Genomic DNA, 17,636 nt, shown 5'->3' with positions numbered 1-17,636 from the left:
ACTGTGCTTTTTACAGTGGTATACTAAAATGTTGAAAGAGTAAAGCTGTGTGCTCCATGTAAACCAAGTCATTAGTATGGGACAGCATCTATTTATACTTAGGGGGGACAGGATGTATGCTCAGTACTAATCTGCATGTTACAAAATGCTTAGTTCCTGATAGGTAATAGTAAGACAACCCCTCTCTCCATTAGCATAAATATAAAGAGCCATTAGGCCATGGGCTCCAGATTGTCACTAATGGAATTTCAGAGTACTGACTTTTGTGGGAAGTCTTAAATACTTGCAAATAAGTTGCTGAATGTAATAAAATGTTTCTTTTTAGCTACATGTTTGAGTATTAATTTGGTCTTTCAGATTTGTATTTGTAAAATATTCAAAATGCTGTGTTTAAGAATTTTTGGATTAGATTTTCATTTTTTGCTTGCTTTTTGTCCTTGTGGGAAGAGATCCTCATATCCACTATCTCTGCCCTTGGCCTCCATTACCAACACACAGTGCCCCTCACATCTTTCTGATCAAATAGAACTGGGGGATGACCAGCACCACAGGGAAGCCCAGTATCTTTCTAGAATTGTCTATGAAGGATTATTTCTGAATGTGTACCCCACTTCATTTCCTCTATGCCAAAGGAATGAGTGGGTTGTCAGTATGGGCAGTAGCACTTGGACTGAAAATCAAACCTGGTTACTTATATGGCAGAGCAGTACTCATAAGGCCTCTGGCTGGCTTTATCATAGTGCAGTGTATAACTAGAGTATATTGTACACCTAATCATTCTGGATTTATAACTTACTAATTAAACCCAATCTTTAAAAATTATTTGGTATTACTTAGGGCTACATAGAAAGGATTAAACCAATGGTGAGAGATGGTGTTTATTTCATACATGAGGCTCTACATGGACCACCAAAGAAAATCTTAGTAGAAGGTGCAAATGCAGCATTACTGGACATTGATTTTGGTAGGTATAACTTTTTCTGAGAAACACGGTGGCATGTATGTGCCATGAAGGGAAAATGTCTAGTGGCTGTGCCATGCATAGGTGCTCTTGTGGAAAATGCATGTTTGTATTATGAGGAAGCACTAGACTTCCTATTTTAAGTCAGATTTTGACTCCACACTAAAAATTTTCTCCCCCTACCCCCCAAAAATCAAACCACTCTTTGAGTTTTGGGTCTTAGAAAAAAGAGGTGTTCATTTACATTTAGGAAATTCTTCCAAAGTTTTTTGGAAGTCAGTAAAAGTATTCACACATGAGGTCAGGAATTGGCCCTTGATTTGATTTTTAAGAATAACTTGTTGAATGGTGTTGGTGTTATAGTTGGCTAAACCAATCACATGTAATTAACTAGTTAATTTGCATATAGCAGTCCTGTTAAAAAGCTGAGTAAATTACTATGGGCTTTTCTTAGCATTTATAAAAGTCATATTTCATAGCTCACAGTTGTGGAGCAGAGCTGTAAAAATACTTTATGAAAAGAACTGAGCTAGCTAGCAGTGATGTTCTTTCTATATACATTTATTTTACAGTATGACAAGATATTTTTAGTGTAAATTACTACAGTACTTCAAAGTATGCAATATTACAGGCTTTTGTGAGCTTATTAAACTAAAGATAGTGTTTTTTACCTACATGGCTCGAGAACTACTTTCTCCATGCTATACCTCTACATTTGAGATAGCAAATCCTATATTTTCTTGGATGTTAAAGTGTTTTCTCAGGGTGTACATCTGTGCTGCATCTCCTTACAGCGACATGTAGCGTACATACACTCCACGCCTCCATAACACAGGTATAAACAGTAGTGTAGACAGTGAGGCATTGCTTAGGCGAGAAGATTGAAGACATCCCTGAACCCTTAGGGTATGTATCCTACACAGCTCTCTATGCACCCAAGCAGTGCCACTCCATAGCAATGTAGTGTCTTTCTGCCCTCCACTGCAGGGAAAGACTCAGACAGTGTGGAAAGGCTCCAGCAGCTCCCTGTGGTGAGGAAAGGTTCCCGCAGTGGGGAACTTCCAAAGCCTTTCCCAACTGTCTACTCCCCAACAGAGCCTTTCATGGCCATATGTAGCTACACACAAGTGTGGACACTGCAGTTTGTAGTTACACGTATGTTGATGCCAGTGGTGTGCAGTGTAGACATGCCTTCAGTCTCCTTTCAAAATCTTCATATTTTTGCTGTGAGTGAATGTACTATGTAGTAGAGACACAGACAATACTTTCTGGTGACGCAAGCCAATTTTTGGCTTGCATGTCCCTTCAAAGTTGCTTCACTATCTGAGCTTGATCCTGTGCCAATTGATGTCAGTGGTAAATCTCCTGTTGGTTTTAGAGGGGCAGGAATGCACATTGCACAGAAGAAAATTAGGAATTTATTAAATATGAAAAAGAGAACCTAACTGCAAAAACTGTATTCATTTTGGTGTTCTTCATAGCTTTACGAAATCCACCAATGAGCTCTTCCCAATAGGTATGAAATTACCTGGTTGGTTAACTTGAAAAAAATAATTTAAGGTCCAGTGTGTGTTTCTTTCTCAGAAAGTGTGATAGCACTTTTCAGTTCTCTTCTATTTTTTTGTTGTGGTTTTTTTTGTTTTTAATTAGGGACGTATCCTTTTGTGACCTCTTCGAATTGTACAGTTGGAGGCGTTTGCACAGGTTTGGGTATGCCACCTCAGAATGTTGGGGAAGTATATGGAGTTGTAAAAGCATATACAACCAGAGTTGGAATTGGTGCCTTTCCTACAGAACAAGATAACGTAAGCATTACTCATATGATCAACAAGTGGGAAAATACTGGATGTGTTTCATAGGTTTAGCCAGTAATACTGCTTAAAGCTAAGGGCATATTGTGGCCTGTACAAAACTATCCTCAGCATCAGATTCTGCGTGAGACTTAGTGGCATTTTTTGCCTTAAAATACAACTATGCTCAGAAAAGTAACTTTCTCAGTTAACAAATCTGCTGCCTGTGTGCAGTGATCCATCTGTGCTTATTTTATAAAGTTGTTGCGTATTTTTTAGTTCTGCAGAACTGTTAAAGCTGACAGAGAGGAAGATTAATTTTATTCTGTCACATGCACCAGCAGCAAAATTGTAATGAAGGTCAAGTTGTAAAAAGGCAAGCCACCAGGAGTAAAGATTCTGCACCAAAAGCAGCTTGCCTTTTTGATCCTTAGCTGAATTTGCAGCACTGGTTGCCAGGTATCTCAGACTTCTTTAAGCTTCACAACATTGTTGTGAAGAAGTAGGTAGCTGAATGAAAATGCAGTGTTGAGAAAATGACTTGCTTAATTAGCATTCTTATATTTAAAAAAAACAAAACACTAGCAATAGTAAAGGTACTTGTTTGTATTTTTGTCTTGGTGGATAGTTTTGTGCATCATGGGGGACTTTAAGGTTATTACAATATTCTGTTAACTGTGCTAATAGACATAAAAATCTTCCATCAGGAAATTGGAGAATTGCTGCAGACACGAGGTAAGGAGGTTGGCGTGACCACTGGTAGAAAAAGAAGATGTGGCTGGCTGGATCTTGTGTTACTCAGATACGCCCACATGATTAATGGATTTACTGCGTGAGTATTCTGTGGTGCTGACAAGTTGGCTTTCATATGTAGCATAACATGGATTATAGAAAATTGTATAGTTCCTAGTAAGTAACTCTTCTGAAACTTTCACCAGCATTGGTAGAAAATGGTTCTATTCAAATGAACACTATAAAAGTTTAATCAGCCTAAAAAGTTACCTACCTTGCGAGTTAGTTTGGCAATTGATTCCATCTTTTTTTTTGTGTGTGTGTGCAAAGTGATAGTGAATTGTGAACAATATATATGATACCTCCATTTTCCATACTTAAGTTTTTTAAAGAGCAGAACTTGTATATGACACTTCCCATTTTTGGGTCCAATGTAGCGTTTTAAGGTATATTTGATTGTACTAAAATACTTTGAATATTTGCACTAAAATATTGTTGTCAAGGTTCCTTCCCCACTCTGAACTCTAGGGTACAGATGTGGGGACCTGCATGAAAACCTCCTAAGCTTACTTTTACCAGCTTAGGTTAAAACTTCCCCAAGGTACAAAATTATTTTACTCTTGGATTTCCACTGCCACCACCAAACTTTATCTGGGTTTACTGGGAAACGTGGTTTGGACACGTCTCTCCCCCCAAAATCCTCCCAACCCTTGCACCCCACTTCCTGGGGAAGGTTTGGTAAAAATCCTCACCAATTTGCATAGGTGACCACAGACCCAAACCCTTGGATCTTAGAACAATGAAAAAGCATTCAGTTTTCTTACAAGAAGACTTTTAATAGAAGTAAAGGAATCACCTCTGTAAAATCAGGATAGTAGATACCTTACAGGGTAATTAGATTCAAAACATAGAGAATCCCTCTAGGCAAAACCTTAAGTTACAAAAAAGATACACAGACATGAATAGTCATTCTATTCAGCACAGCTCTTTTCTCAGCCATTTAAAGAAATCATAATCTAACACATACCTAGCTAGATTACTTACTAAAAGTTCTAAGACTCCATTCCTGTTCAGTCCCCGGCCAAAGCAGCATACAGACAGACACAGACCCTTTGTTTTTCTCCCTCCTCCCAGGTTTTGAAAGTATCTTTATCTCCTCATTGGTCATTTTGGTCAGCTGCCAGCGAGGTTACTTTAGCTTCTTAACCCTTTACAGGTAAGAGGATTTTTCCTCTGGCCAGGAGGGATTTTAAAGGGGTTTACCCTTCCCTTTATATTTATGACAGTTGTGTAAAGGTATAAAATAACCTCAGTCTACACTCCAACATGTACGTTTTCTAAACTTGTTTCCAGCTTTTGTATGCCATGAGAAATAGGCTAACACTTTAATATTAGTCTTACTTGTCAGTATAGTGTATAGTTAGTGCTAATGTCAGAAGACACTGGAAATATCACAAATTTGCAAGTTGTTTTTTAAAAAATATACTTAACCATATCTTGTCAGTCTCAGATGGGATTCCCTGATATTCTGAACACATCTTTAATTTTCTCCCTGTCCCCACTCTTCGGAGTTGCTTCCCCATGACATAGAATTTTTTAACACACAACTAGCAGCAGAAATGGCTCTGAAAAATACATGTACAGAAAAACTGCATGGAGGTTAAAATACCTTCCTCGCCCCCCCCCCCCCCCCCCTGGAATTTGTGTTATCTGTCTATATTTCAGTGATTCACATAACTTTTTAAAGTTTTCCCTACCTGTCTCCCTAATAAAAGTACACAGTGACTCGCTATTCATGCAATTCCAAGAACTGCTTGCATTTAGTTCACATTACTTAGCACTTCTCTCCCACTCCTCTCTCTTTTAAAAACAAAACAAAACTGCATCTGCCGGCACTTCATGATTCCAGAGCTGGGGAGCCTTAGTATATAATAGCCAATGGTACTAGATGCCAAGGAGTAGATTTAAATGAATACAAAATTTTCAATTTAAAACTGCAAATTACCTCTGAGAAATTTTTAACTAAAAAAAATCAAGGAGCATTGAAATAAAGCTTAGATGAAACTGTCTAGCATAAAAGATGGACCAGTGTAGATGTAAATCTTTATTTAAATTTTCCCATTCATTTTCCTTGTCCTTGCCTACTTTTGGACAAATAACATTTAAAAAGTTGCCCAGATTTGGTTATCTGTGCATCTAGTTCAGGGGTGAAAGTAAAATGCGGCTCTTACTGGTACAGGGCTGCTCTGGCCAACCTGGGAGGGGCGGGCGGGACCTCGGGCTGAAGGCGCGGGGATGGGGGTCAGCATCCCCCAGCCAATCCATCTGCGCTCCCTGGCCCGCGCCGCCTGGGGCTCCAGCAGTGATTTAAAAGGGCCCAGGGCTCCGGCTGGCACTGCTGCGGTAGCAGCAGCAGCCGGAGCCCTAGGGCCCTTTTAAATCGCGGCCCTGGGGCAGCTACTTCTTTCCGCACCCCTCGGCGGCGGCTGGGGGGCAAAAGGGGCAGCAATGTTGCTGCCCCTTTTGCGCCCCCCACAGCAGTGCCCCTGCCGGGTCGTCACTGCCCCTTTTGTGCCACCCCATTGGCAGCCCTGCTGGTAGGGACCCGGCATGGCCACCGATCAGGGGGTGCAAAAGGGACAGCAATGTTAAAGCGCTGCCGCAGCAATGCTTTAAGCAGAGTTCTTAAAGCGCTGCCGAGGCAGTGCTTTAAAGTCAGCAGTACAGGCCAGTACTGGCGGCTACCTTTTTCCGGTACCCCCTTACTTTCACCCCCGATCTAGTTACATGTTTGAATAGTGCTTTTAATGTTTAATTTCAGCTCTGTTATATAACAGCTTGCTGAACAAATACATTAGAAGCCATTCATTAGACCAGTGGTTCCCAAACTTGTTCTCCCACTTAATCAGGGAAAGCCCCTGCTGGGCCGGGCCGGTTTGTTTTACCTGCTGTATCCACAGGTTTGGCCGATCGCGGCTCCCAGTGGCTGGGGTTTGCTGCTCCAGGCCAATGGGAGCTGCTGGAAGCAGCGAGGGCCGAGGGACGTACTGGCCGTTGTTTCCAGCAGCTCCCATTGGCCTGGAGCAGCGAACCGCGGCCAGTGGGAGCCTCAATTGGCCGAACCTGCGGACACGGCAGGTAAACAAACCGGCCCGGCAGGGGCTTTCCATGCACAACCGGCGGAACAAGTTTGGGAACCACTGCATTAGACCTCAGGATTGTTTTCTCTCGTTTGAACTAAATTTATCCAAAATCAGTTAATGCTATCGCCACATATTTGTTACTTAGTGAAGTCATTTGATGTATAGCTAAGTTTTTTTTTTTTGTGGACTTTTTAATTAGCACACTAGATTAACTCACAATTTGTCAGTCACACATTTAAAATAAAAAAAAATGGAAGTGATCATAAAATATATTGTTCTACACTTCTTGGCTCCTTAGCTCACAGCATTTATTTTCATCTCATTCAATCTATGTAATTGTCCTATTGCTTTCTGTGAGAGATGTTAATGTGACTATTAAAAGTCAAAAAGTAAACAGAGCAACCTACGTAATTACAATCATAGAAGATTAGGGTTGGAAGAGACCTCAGGAGGTCATCTATTCCAACCCCCTGCTCAAAGCAGGACCATCACCAACTAAATCATCCCAGCCAGGGCTTTGTCAAGCCAGGCCTTAAAAACCTCTAAGGATGGAGATTCCACCACCTCCCTAGGTAACTCATTCCAGTGCTTCACCACCCTCCTAGTGACATAGTGTTTCCTAATATCCAGCCTAGACCTTGCCCACTGCAAATTGAGACCATGGCTCCTTGTTCTGTTATCTGCCACCACTCAGAACAGCCTAGCTCCATCCTCTTTGGAACCCCCCTTCAGGTAGTTGAAGGCTGCTATCAAATCCCCCCTCACTCTTCTGCAGACTAAATTAGCCCAGTTCCCTCAGCCTCTCCTCATAAGTCATGTGCCCCAGCCCCATATGCCCTCCGCTGCACTTGCTGTAATTTGTCCATATCCTTTCTATAGTGGAGGGCCCAAAATTGGACACAGTACTTCAGATATGGCCTCACCAGTGCTGAATAGAGAGGAATAATCACTTCCCTCGATCTGCTGGCAATGCTCCCACTAATGCAGTCCAATATGCCGTGAGCTTTCTTGGCAACAAGGGCACACTGTTGACTCATATCCAGCTTCACGTCCACTGTAATTGTTCCACTAAAGCTGTAGACCATTCATTTTGTTTAAGAGAGGGGGAAATCTGTCCCTTGAATTATGATCTTTTCATATTTGTGTGAAATAAGGCATAATTCAGGATCTGGTCCAGAGGCTCCCATTTATTTCAATAGATTTTGTATCAGTCCAACAGCTCTTGCTTGTATCTTTCTTTATTGACTTGAACTTTGTTTTAAAACAATGAAAAACAATAGAAATTTTAATTCCAACTTCCGGTTATTAAACATACTAAAAATTATTCCTGATTTGATTCATAGTTGCTTCGGAGCTTAATTTTGCATGTGACAAGTGGAAAGAAATGTAGTTAAGTTTTAGCCCAATAACTCAGTCTATAAAATGCCATTAACAGAGGAAGGGCTTGTTTTTGTTTTTCTTTAAAAAAAAAAAAATAGATTGGCTGTAACAAAATTGGATATCTTGGATGTATTTCCAGAAATCAAAGTTGGAGTTGCTTACATACTAAATGGTGAAATCATACCTCATTTTCCTGGTGAGTATGACCTCTCAACACAGTAATTATAAAACAGAAAGTGTTCAGAGTACTTTGAAAAGGGTGTACATGTAGATAAAACTCCTGTGCCCCATGAGCTTGTGATTGCACAAGTGCCAAAGCCATACATGTCATCTCAACAAGTGCCTAAAAGGCATTCACACTGCATCCTGTAGCTCTTATAGCTGCCAAATATTTTGCAGAAAAAATAATTTTAAAATGCCTAATTTTTTTTACTCTTGATACTATTTATTATTTTGCTACCTTTAATTCATCCTGATTTATTACATGAATCTAACTGTACAAGTCTCAGAGGGAACTAATACATTTAGATACTATAAATTATTCAAAATAGTATTTTTGCATGCATAGTAATATTGCATTTTTAAGGTTTAATATCTCCAGATATTGATGGCTGCGTCTATCCCTGGAATGAGAGAGCTCGGATTTTTCACTTTTTAGTGTGTGTATAGTTCTAGTACTAAAGCTCAGAAGTTATTACCTGAAGAATGTTTTGAAGCTGCTTGGGGGGTTTTAATGTTTTAATGTAGTATTGGTAAAGATTAATTAGTAGCAGGTGAGATGATCGAATGTAATTGCATGAATCATGTATAAGGAAATCACAACCACATACGTGATGACTTAGATATGTGATACAAAATGTTTTAAAGAAAAGGCTTAGAAACTCTACTTGATGACTTTATCTCATGATTATTAAATATCTCCTTTGGATAGTTATTGATCAGCTTATTCCAGTATAGTTTTGAATTTTTTTTTTTTTTCTGCAGTCCACAATTCTTGACATCTGGGATGCACTCCTCTCTGCAGTTCATGGAGGCGGATCAGAGTTTTAGAGCCTCATGGTCAGGCCACCCCCTCTCAACTCCTGCTTGCTTCTAGTTTCTGTTTCTCTGTGGCAGCATATGGATGGTGGTTTTTACAGCTGCTGCTTTCACATCTGCCTAAAGGGGGTGCTTTTTTGTCAAAATTTGGGGCAGTAGTGAGTAGTGGTCTTCCTCCCTGCCCCTACTCCCCCAGGCCATTTTTAGCCAGATGTTGGAACACCTGGAACATCAGCTGCAGTGCTCCATACTGGCTCCTCTGCACCTTCCAGGTATAGTAGAGCAGTCTAAAAAGCAACAAATGAAATCCAAATGGTGCTCCATCTGTGAGACTGCAAGCTCAGCAGATGTTGAATTGTACTCCTCCTCTACCCACCTGAGCATCTGCAGCTCCAATGTGGGAAAAATGGACCAGGAGTCTATGGGCAGAGCAGGGAAGAACTCTAAGGATGAGGAGGACCTCAGTCAACTCTGGGTAGCCCCAGGGGCCCCCTGGGGAACAAAAGGCAGACTTGCAGTGTCTCACTCCCCCTACGCCATTCTAAAATTGGTCTAGAGCACCCTGGGAAAAGAAGCAGAGCTCAGAAGCACTCTCTCTATCCTTCCCAGTTTGGCCAGGAGGGCTTTGGAAAGGGTTCCCCTTCCCCTTCCATGACGGAATCAGACCCAGCAGGCGAGGACTCAGAAAGAGCTCTCAGGAGAGGATTTCAGGCTCTCAGCACGGCTAGCTGCAAAAGGCCTCACCAAAGCTGTGACAGAGCTTGTAAGCTCTCAAAGCAAGCTAAAAAAAGCTAATAAATCAAAGTGGGAAAAGGGTAAGGAAAGGTGTAGAAGATCTAAAAGGTATGACTCCTCTGACACCTTTTCCTTCCCCTCCTCCACAGAGAATGGTGAATTGTTGGACTCTGTCTCCAATCAAGACCAGGGAAAGACTCAGCAAAGCTTTTCCCCCTGAGAAATTAAAGGCCAATTCCAAGAGTAAGCCCCTGAGCAAATTTCTCCCCTCAAAACCTCCCGAGGCTGTGATTCCCAATTACTTCTTCAAAGGAGGAGTATAGGAGAATGAATGAGATAAGCCAGACAAAGGCAAGCACATTAACAGAAATGATCTTATATTCTATAAGATTCAGGAACCAAAAGTCCCGATTATGGAGATACCAAAGGTTGATGCTACATCGTATCCCTGGTTAAATGTATAGTTATCCCCTCAGAAGTGGAATTCTAAAGACCCCACAGAGAGTTGCCTCCATTTTTCTTGCAAAGATTTTTGAGGCTGTCTCAGCCTCCCTCAGGGCATTCTTAGCTGCTGCTTGTTTTGTGAGAGCATCTTTCTCCTGACTGGAAGATCTCAGAGCCCTCAAGTATCAAAATCACCCTGACTTTGGCTTTGTTTTAAAGAAAGCTTCCCTGGCAACAGCGTCAGGAAGCTATGACATTCTTGGACAAAGCCCTGGCCTCCATCTCAGTGACCAGGTGCCTCCTATGGTACCATCCCTGGAAGATGGATAGCCACTTGAAGCAGGTTCTGTGCTCTGCCAAATTCATGGGAAGCCTTCTGAGAGAAGCTAGATAAGGTAGTGGCAGACAAAACCGCAAGATCTAAACAGTCCTCTCGAATGCCAAACCATGCTTTTGAGAGAAAGTACAGGCTGGCCATCAGGCAAAGGCATTCCTTTCAGCCTTCATCCTTGTGGAAATGACAGCAGGTTCTCCAGAGGAAAGGCTTGGAACTGTGGCTTGGGAAGAAAGCCCTGGAGGAATGGGTTACTTTGACCATGGATGGACCAGTGGGTCAGGAAGATATATAGTGAGTCAGAAATATTCCAAGTTATGGGCTCCACCCAATCCATTTTTCATCGAGTCCCCAATCTTGAATGATCCTGTAAAGTGCAGTCTAATCCAGAATGAGATTTCTCACCTCCTGGATATGGGAGTAATAGAGAGTGTTTCCTGAGAAGAAAGATTCTTAGGGTTCTACTCCATCTTCTTTATTGTTCAGAAGTGTACGGGGGAATCTGTTATAGATATCAAAAAGCTCAACAAGTGGATAAAGAAAACAAAGTTCCAGATGGAGACCCTAACCTCTACAATGTCAGGCCAGGGGGCCATTCTGACTTCAGTGAATCTGGTGGATGCATACCTCCACATCCCTATCAGACAATGCCATTGCAGGTTTGTAAGTTTTGCTTATGGCAGGAGGTATTATCAATATCTCTGATTAGGCTTGTCCTCGCCCCCCTAGGTCTTTACAAAGATGTTGGAGATAATCATAGCAAACTCAGGTCACAGGGAATCCACATGTATCCCTTCCTATATGACGTCTTAACCAGAGCTCCATCCCCAGCAGCTGCACACAGAGCTATGTCTCTGACCTTGAATCTGCAGGCTCATGGCTTTATTATCAATGTCAAGAAAAGTTCCTTGAATCTGTCCACCCAGATAACTCACTTGGAAATGGACACAGACACTTTGATGGCAAGGATACATCCATCTCTAGAGAGGTTCCAGAAAATTCAAGACTTCCTCACATTGTTTTAGAACTGCAAGAGGCTAGCCATTGCACTGAGCCTTCTTGGGCACAATCACACATCTGAAGCCTTCCAGGCTTCATCTTAAATGTATGGTACTACTTCCCAGAATGCTTGAAAGATCAAGTAAGGGTTCTGGCACAGGTGATCAACTCCTTAAAATGGTAGTCAACCTAGGGCAGTACCTGCAAGGGTGCTCATACGCCTTCCAGATTCCCCTGATCCTCACAACCAGTGCCAGGCTGGAGGACTGGGGAGCACACCTGGGGTCCCAAACAGCTCAAGACATCTGGAACCTGGAGGAAGAGACCTATAACATAAACCTTCTAGAACTAAGAGCTGTCAAGCTGGTGCTACAAATGTTCCAGTTCAGCCTAGAAGGGAACCAGTCCTGATTAGGTCAGACACCACCATCACTGTCACATCTGTATGACCAAGGTGGTAACAAGAAGGGCAGTGCAACATGCTGAAGCAAAGGAAATCACACAGAGGGCAGAACATTCTTTCCTCTCCCTCAGGGCAGCTCACATAAAGGGAGATCTGAACCAGAAGGTGGACTGGCTCAACAGGAGCAAGGTGAACCACTCCAAATGGTGCATGAATCAGGAAGTCTTCAAATTGTCCAGTCGTTCAGCCTGCTCTCGACCAACCTATTCACAAACCACATGAATGCAAAGAGACTAAAGTACTTTGCTAGGGAAATAGACCCCAACTTCCCTGAGGACAGATACCCAGTCACACAAATGGCTACAGGGCCTCCTCTGTGCATTTCCACCCTTCTCATTATTAGGGAAGGTGGTCTAGAAAATAAAATGAGAACAGGTGACAGTAATATTGGTAACACCCCATTGGTCAAGGAGACCCTGGTTTTCGGACCTGGGAGAGCTGAAATTGGGACCACCACTGCAGCTCCCAAAGAGACAAGGCATCCTCTCACAAGGTCCTCTTCTTCATCTGTAACCAAATTAGCTGCATCTAACAGCCTGGTTATTGAAAGGGAAGCAGTGGTATCATTGTCTGTCCTCCAAAGCCATCAGAACGCTTCTTTCTTCTAGAAGAGTACTGACTTGAAAGCATACTCCTCTCCTGGGACCTAGTTTTGCAGCTGATGCCAGGAATGTGAAGCAAACCCTAGAAATCCAAGACACAACCAGAATTCTTGCCTTTTCTCCAAAAAGGCTTTGACAAAGGTCTCTAACCTAGCACCACTGCATGTCTGGTGTCTTCCCTTAATTGTGTGATATTCATATAATTCCCAAGTTCTCTGGCAGAGAACCCCCAGGTAGCCAGATTGCTTAGGGCGATCCAGTCATCCAAGCCAGCAATTAGACCTCTCTTTTCCCAAGTGGGCCACTTGTACAGAGAGCCCTGACAAAGGGTCCCGTGGTTCCCTTGACGTCAATGTCAGCATTTTATTTGTCCATCACAACTTGCTTTCTGATAGCCTTCGCGTCTGCCAGACAAGTGTTGGCGCTATCAGCGCTCTCTATGCAGGAATCTTACTGCGTGTTTCATGGTGGTCAGAACTCAAAAATCATTTTTCCCTGAAGGTGAGGTGGTCTTTCCGCTCTTCCCAAGAGGTGATTCTACCTTCATTCTGTCCAAGGCCACAGCATCTCACTGAGATGTGGCACACCTTAGGTGCCCAAAGGGTTCTGAAAATGTACCTCAAAGGTACGGACTCCATAAGGAGATCAGGTGTTCTGTTTGTGTCCTTGGAATTTTGGCTGAAAGGATTAGGAGCTTCCAAGTCCTCTATTGCTTGGTGGGTTAGACTATGCATTGTGGAAACATACAAGGCATCAGAGATCCTAGTTCTAGAAGGAATCGGAGCACGCTCCACGCGATCCCTGATGACCTCGTGGGCAGAAAGCGGTAATGAATTCACAATGGAAATCTGTAAGGCAGCCACCAGGTCAAATGCACCTTTATCACGCACTGCACATCCTATCCTCTGCAGAGGCATCCTTTGGCAGGAAAGTGCTGCAGGTGCTTGCCCGGATATGATTTTGGCCTTTGAGAAAATATTTAGAGATGGGTAGGGATACAGTTTTTCTTTTTCTGACCTTTTTCTATAACCCTCTCTACATCTGTTCACTGCTCGCTACTTCCTAAACGTCAGGAATTGTGGGAGATGCTGGGATGCGGAACAGACAATGTCTTACTGATTATTTCCTTTCTGCTAGCCGCATCATCTCCCACAATTCTATTCACCATGGATGGCTCATGAGTCAAGAGTCAGATATTAAGCAGAATTGTTACCATAAGACCATCTTCCTTGGTCTAATGTACATAGTTATTTTTGTTATCTCTAGAACATTTTGTTAATAATGTTATGAAAGTTTTACAGCTTGGGAATAACTCATCTGGAGGCAAGCAGGAGCTAAGGGGGCATGGCCAGAACATGCGGGTCCAAAACTCTGATCCGCCTCCATGAGCTGCAGTGAGAGGAGAGCAGCCCAGACATCAAGAATTGTGGGAGACATTGCTAGCAGAAGGGAAATTATTGCTAAGAAATTTTCTGTTCCTCTTCTAGAGAACAAAGTAATGCCAGTAACACACAAATAAAATGTACCTATTTAGGAATTCTGAGCTATTGAGGGCATCTAGCTAGTGTAGGTTGTTGTTTTTTAATGCTGTCCCCTAGCACATTCTTATTGATGTAGTTGACAAATAGTATATTTAGTTAACTTAGCTGGTTTTTGGACAGAACAAAGGCAGTTGGCCTGTCTGGTAAAGGTCTGGCTGGACTGACACTAAAGGGTTTTCAAAAGCACTCAGCATTGGCCTTACTGAATTCTTCTGAAAATCTAGGAATACATGAGCAGTTCTTTAAAATGTGCTGTATTTTTCCAAAAGGCATGATGTAATTCTCCTACGTTGATCTATTTTGACATCCAGAACTTTCCTATAAAATTCCAAGATAAAAGAATATGAAATGAAGTCCCTAACATGCATTAACTTCACTGCACCTTTATTCACCTGGGACATTGGGTTCAGATATGGAAAATAGGAGTGTTGCAGTGTGTTCTAAATGTTAACAGACTTGGATTCTTTGAACTTCATAGGGGAAGTGAGTCTCTGAGATGAGGGCTCTTCACTGAGAATGTCTCACCTACAGTCTTCTCCTATTTCATACAGAGGGCTACTAGCTCGAGTGCCTCAGCTGATCTCAGTTGCAATGTGTCTCACTAGAAGTCAGGGGGTGCCTCTGGCAGTCCCTCACGCTAATGAAGATAAGTCCCAACATTTTGCAACAATATACAAGTCTGTTTTTAATACCTGTGCCGTTGTGAAATACTGGTATATACGGGATGGCGGTCACCTTAAATCTGAATTTGTGTTAGAGTGGGTTCGATTTCAACATACCAGAACTTTCTACTATGTAATAAGCTCTTCAGTATTCTTGAACAGACACCCATGGTTTAAAATAATGTAGGCCAATGAAATCCACTCCTGATTAAGAGAATTCCCATTATTTCACCTCCTTTAAACTATGGACAATTTCACACTATTGTGGTTGCAGTATTTCTCAAGCTCAGGCAATATTACGCAAGCTCCTTTTCTGAGGTTCCCCATCAATAAACAAGATGCTTGATAAAATGACTTCTACATATTTTTTACAGAACCAGTCATACAGCTAGAACTTCTGGATAATTTAACATTCACTATATAAGTACTTATTCTTCGTTTCCTCAGCAAACCAGGAAGTCTTAAATAAAGTAGAGGTTCAATATGAGACATTCCCAGGATGGAACACGGACATATCAAATGCAAGAACATTTGATGAACTGCCTGTAAATGCACAGAACTATGTTCGCTTTATAGAACTGGAGCTTGGTATTCCTGGTAAGTAAAGCAAACTTTCCTGCTTCAAGAAACCTATCTGAAATAGAAATAATTTAAATTTAAGTCCCTTGACCTTCTGATGCTAAAAAGGACTTAATGAACACCCAGAGAGCTAGAATTATAAGCTTTAAAGTGACTTTTGTACTTTGACATTTTAATGCTGTTGAGCCTCATTTTAGCTGCAAAATCTAGAAGACGATCAACCTCTAAAATGATTTCAGTATATGTGTGTAGTCTAAATTTGCAGTGCTCGGTTATCATAATTTGCCAACTGATTTTGAGTACTGACATGCACACTGTTCTGTTTGCATGTTTTAAAAAAAACCCAACTCTTGTGCAATAGGAAAAGTCCTATTTGTAGGACTTTGAAAACAAAAGCTGAATGCAATATTAGATTAGTCACTGTTATTATAATAGTAAGGATTCAGTTCTGCCACCCTTATGTTATCAATGTTCATCTGTGAGTAGCCTATTGACTTCATTTGGGACTTACGCTGATTTAGTGCCTTACTCCTTAGTAAGGAGGGCAGACTATTGTCCTAAACTAGTACCGAATTATTTACTGTGTGGAAAGATGGTTTTATGATCAAAGGATAGGACTAGAAGTTGGGAGATGAGTTGTATTCCTGGTTCTGTTACAGAATGTTACCTTTCAGCAAATCACTTAACTTCTATATGCTTAGTTTCCCCATCTGTAAAACTGATATTTCCATATTTCAGAAGGGTTTTGAGAAATTATTATTTTAGGCCATTCTCCATTTGAAGTCGGTGGCACAAGATCAGGCACTTCAGAGTGCTTAAAGATCTGTGAATGTGGTGGTGCTACAGAAATGCAAAGTGTCATTCTCTAATAGCAACTATCAGTACAACACATTCTTCTACATAGGCCATAGAACTTTTTTTTTTTTTTCTCTCCTTTACTAGAATGTCATGCTTAGAGTTTGAATTCCTCTGTGGTAAAACAGTGCACACTATTTTGTTATCCTTTCCTTTTTTTTTTTTTGCAGTTAAATGGATTGGAGTAGGTAAATCCAGAGAGTCAATGATCCAGATATTTTAAAGATTTCAGATGCGTGGAAGAAAGCACTCCCCTCAATAAAAGACTGCTTAGTCTTACATGTATTATTAGTAGCCTACAAAGCAAAGATGTTGGAAGGATAGATCTTGCATGGAAAGAAATGTTAGAGTTGGTCTCCCAAACTGATTGCTACTCCTGAAAGACTTTGACCTCTACCTATATCAGCTCTCTATCCAACTGGCAATAACTCCAGGACACTTGCCATTACTGTTATACATGGTGCCACCAGACTTTTCTTTATCATCTAGTATTTACTCCATAACATAATCCTTGATGTTTGAAAATGGAAGGTAAAATTTTCCTGACTTTGTCTTGATTGTTGTATCCATGCTTCTGGCGGTGTTACTTCCCTGAAATCTTAAACAGTAAAAATAATGCAGTTTTGCACAAATGGTTTTACATCCTCATTATTTGTACTCCTAAATATGTTGTATTCTTTATAGCTGCTGTTGTAGTGAGTGATTAAAGAGGGATTCTGATGATTTTATAATGCTATAAACATTGTCTAAACTGTGTGAGAGATGGTTTTTGTTCAAAAACTTTGTGATTCAAGTTGTTGGGAGTGTGCAAGGGGCTCTTAAGACAAATTTACAGAAAATGTGCAAAAAACTAAATTTGATAGTGTAAAGTTCATTTACAGTTATTGAACTATTCTGATTTAATTTTTTTAAATTAAAATTGTTTTAAAATTATGCACTTCTCCACTTGCTAATTAGAAGGAAGCATGTTTATTCATATGTTTAAAGTTTTAATCTTTAGGTGCCACTTTAAATTTTTTCTTGTACGTCAGTGATTAGAACTGTTTGATTTCACACAACTAGGCAAAGGCACTATAGAAATTTATAAAAGGAAAACCATTAGGGCTGTCAAGCAATTAAGATTAATCACGATTAATCATGATGATAAACACTAGAATATCATTTATATAAATATTTTGGATGTTTTCCATATTTCCAAATATATTGATTTCAATTACAACCTAGAATCCAAAGTGTACAGTGCTCACTTTATTCTAAATATTTGCACTGTAAAAATGTATTTCAATTCACTTAATACAAGTACTGTAGTGCAATCTCTTTATCATTAAGGTTGAACTTACAATGTAGAATTACGTACAAAAATCCTGCATTCAAAAAT

At 41.0% G+C, this 17,636-nt stretch overlaps 1 protein-coding gene across 3 annotated transcripts in view; it reads left to right on the top strand.

Moving 5' to 3' along the window:
- ADSS2 (adenylosuccinate synthase 2) overlaps positions 1-17,191 on the top strand; it is a 42,242-nt gene extending 25,051 nt beyond the window's left edge. The window contains exons 8-13 of one of the 3 annotated variants that reach the window (XM_007057956.4): positions 838-964; positions 2,612-2,766; positions 3,459-3,583; positions 8,105-8,202; positions 15,272-15,421; positions 16,429-17,191. In XM_007057956.4, coding sequence (XP_007058018.1) covers positions 838-964; positions 2,612-2,766; positions 3,459-3,583; positions 8,105-8,202; positions 15,272-15,421; positions 16,429-16,481 — 708 coding nt within the window. In that variant the 3' untranslated portion in view covers positions 16,482-17,191. The other 2 variants (XM_037895347.2, XM_043543370.1) reach the window with 2 other exon arrangements.
- The last annotated feature ends 445 nt before the right edge of the window (positions 17,192-17,636 follow it).

Source organism: Chelonia mydas, chromosome 3, assembly GCF_015237465.2.
Source record: "Chelonia mydas isolate rCheMyd1 chromosome 3, rCheMyd1.pri.v2, whole genome shotgun sequence".
NCBI classification, from domain to species: Eukaryota; Metazoa; Chordata; order Testudines; family Cheloniidae; genus Chelonia; species Chelonia mydas.
The sequence above is the reverse complement of the archived record's forward strand: the minus strand, read 5'-3'. Positions and strand labels throughout refer to the sequence as shown.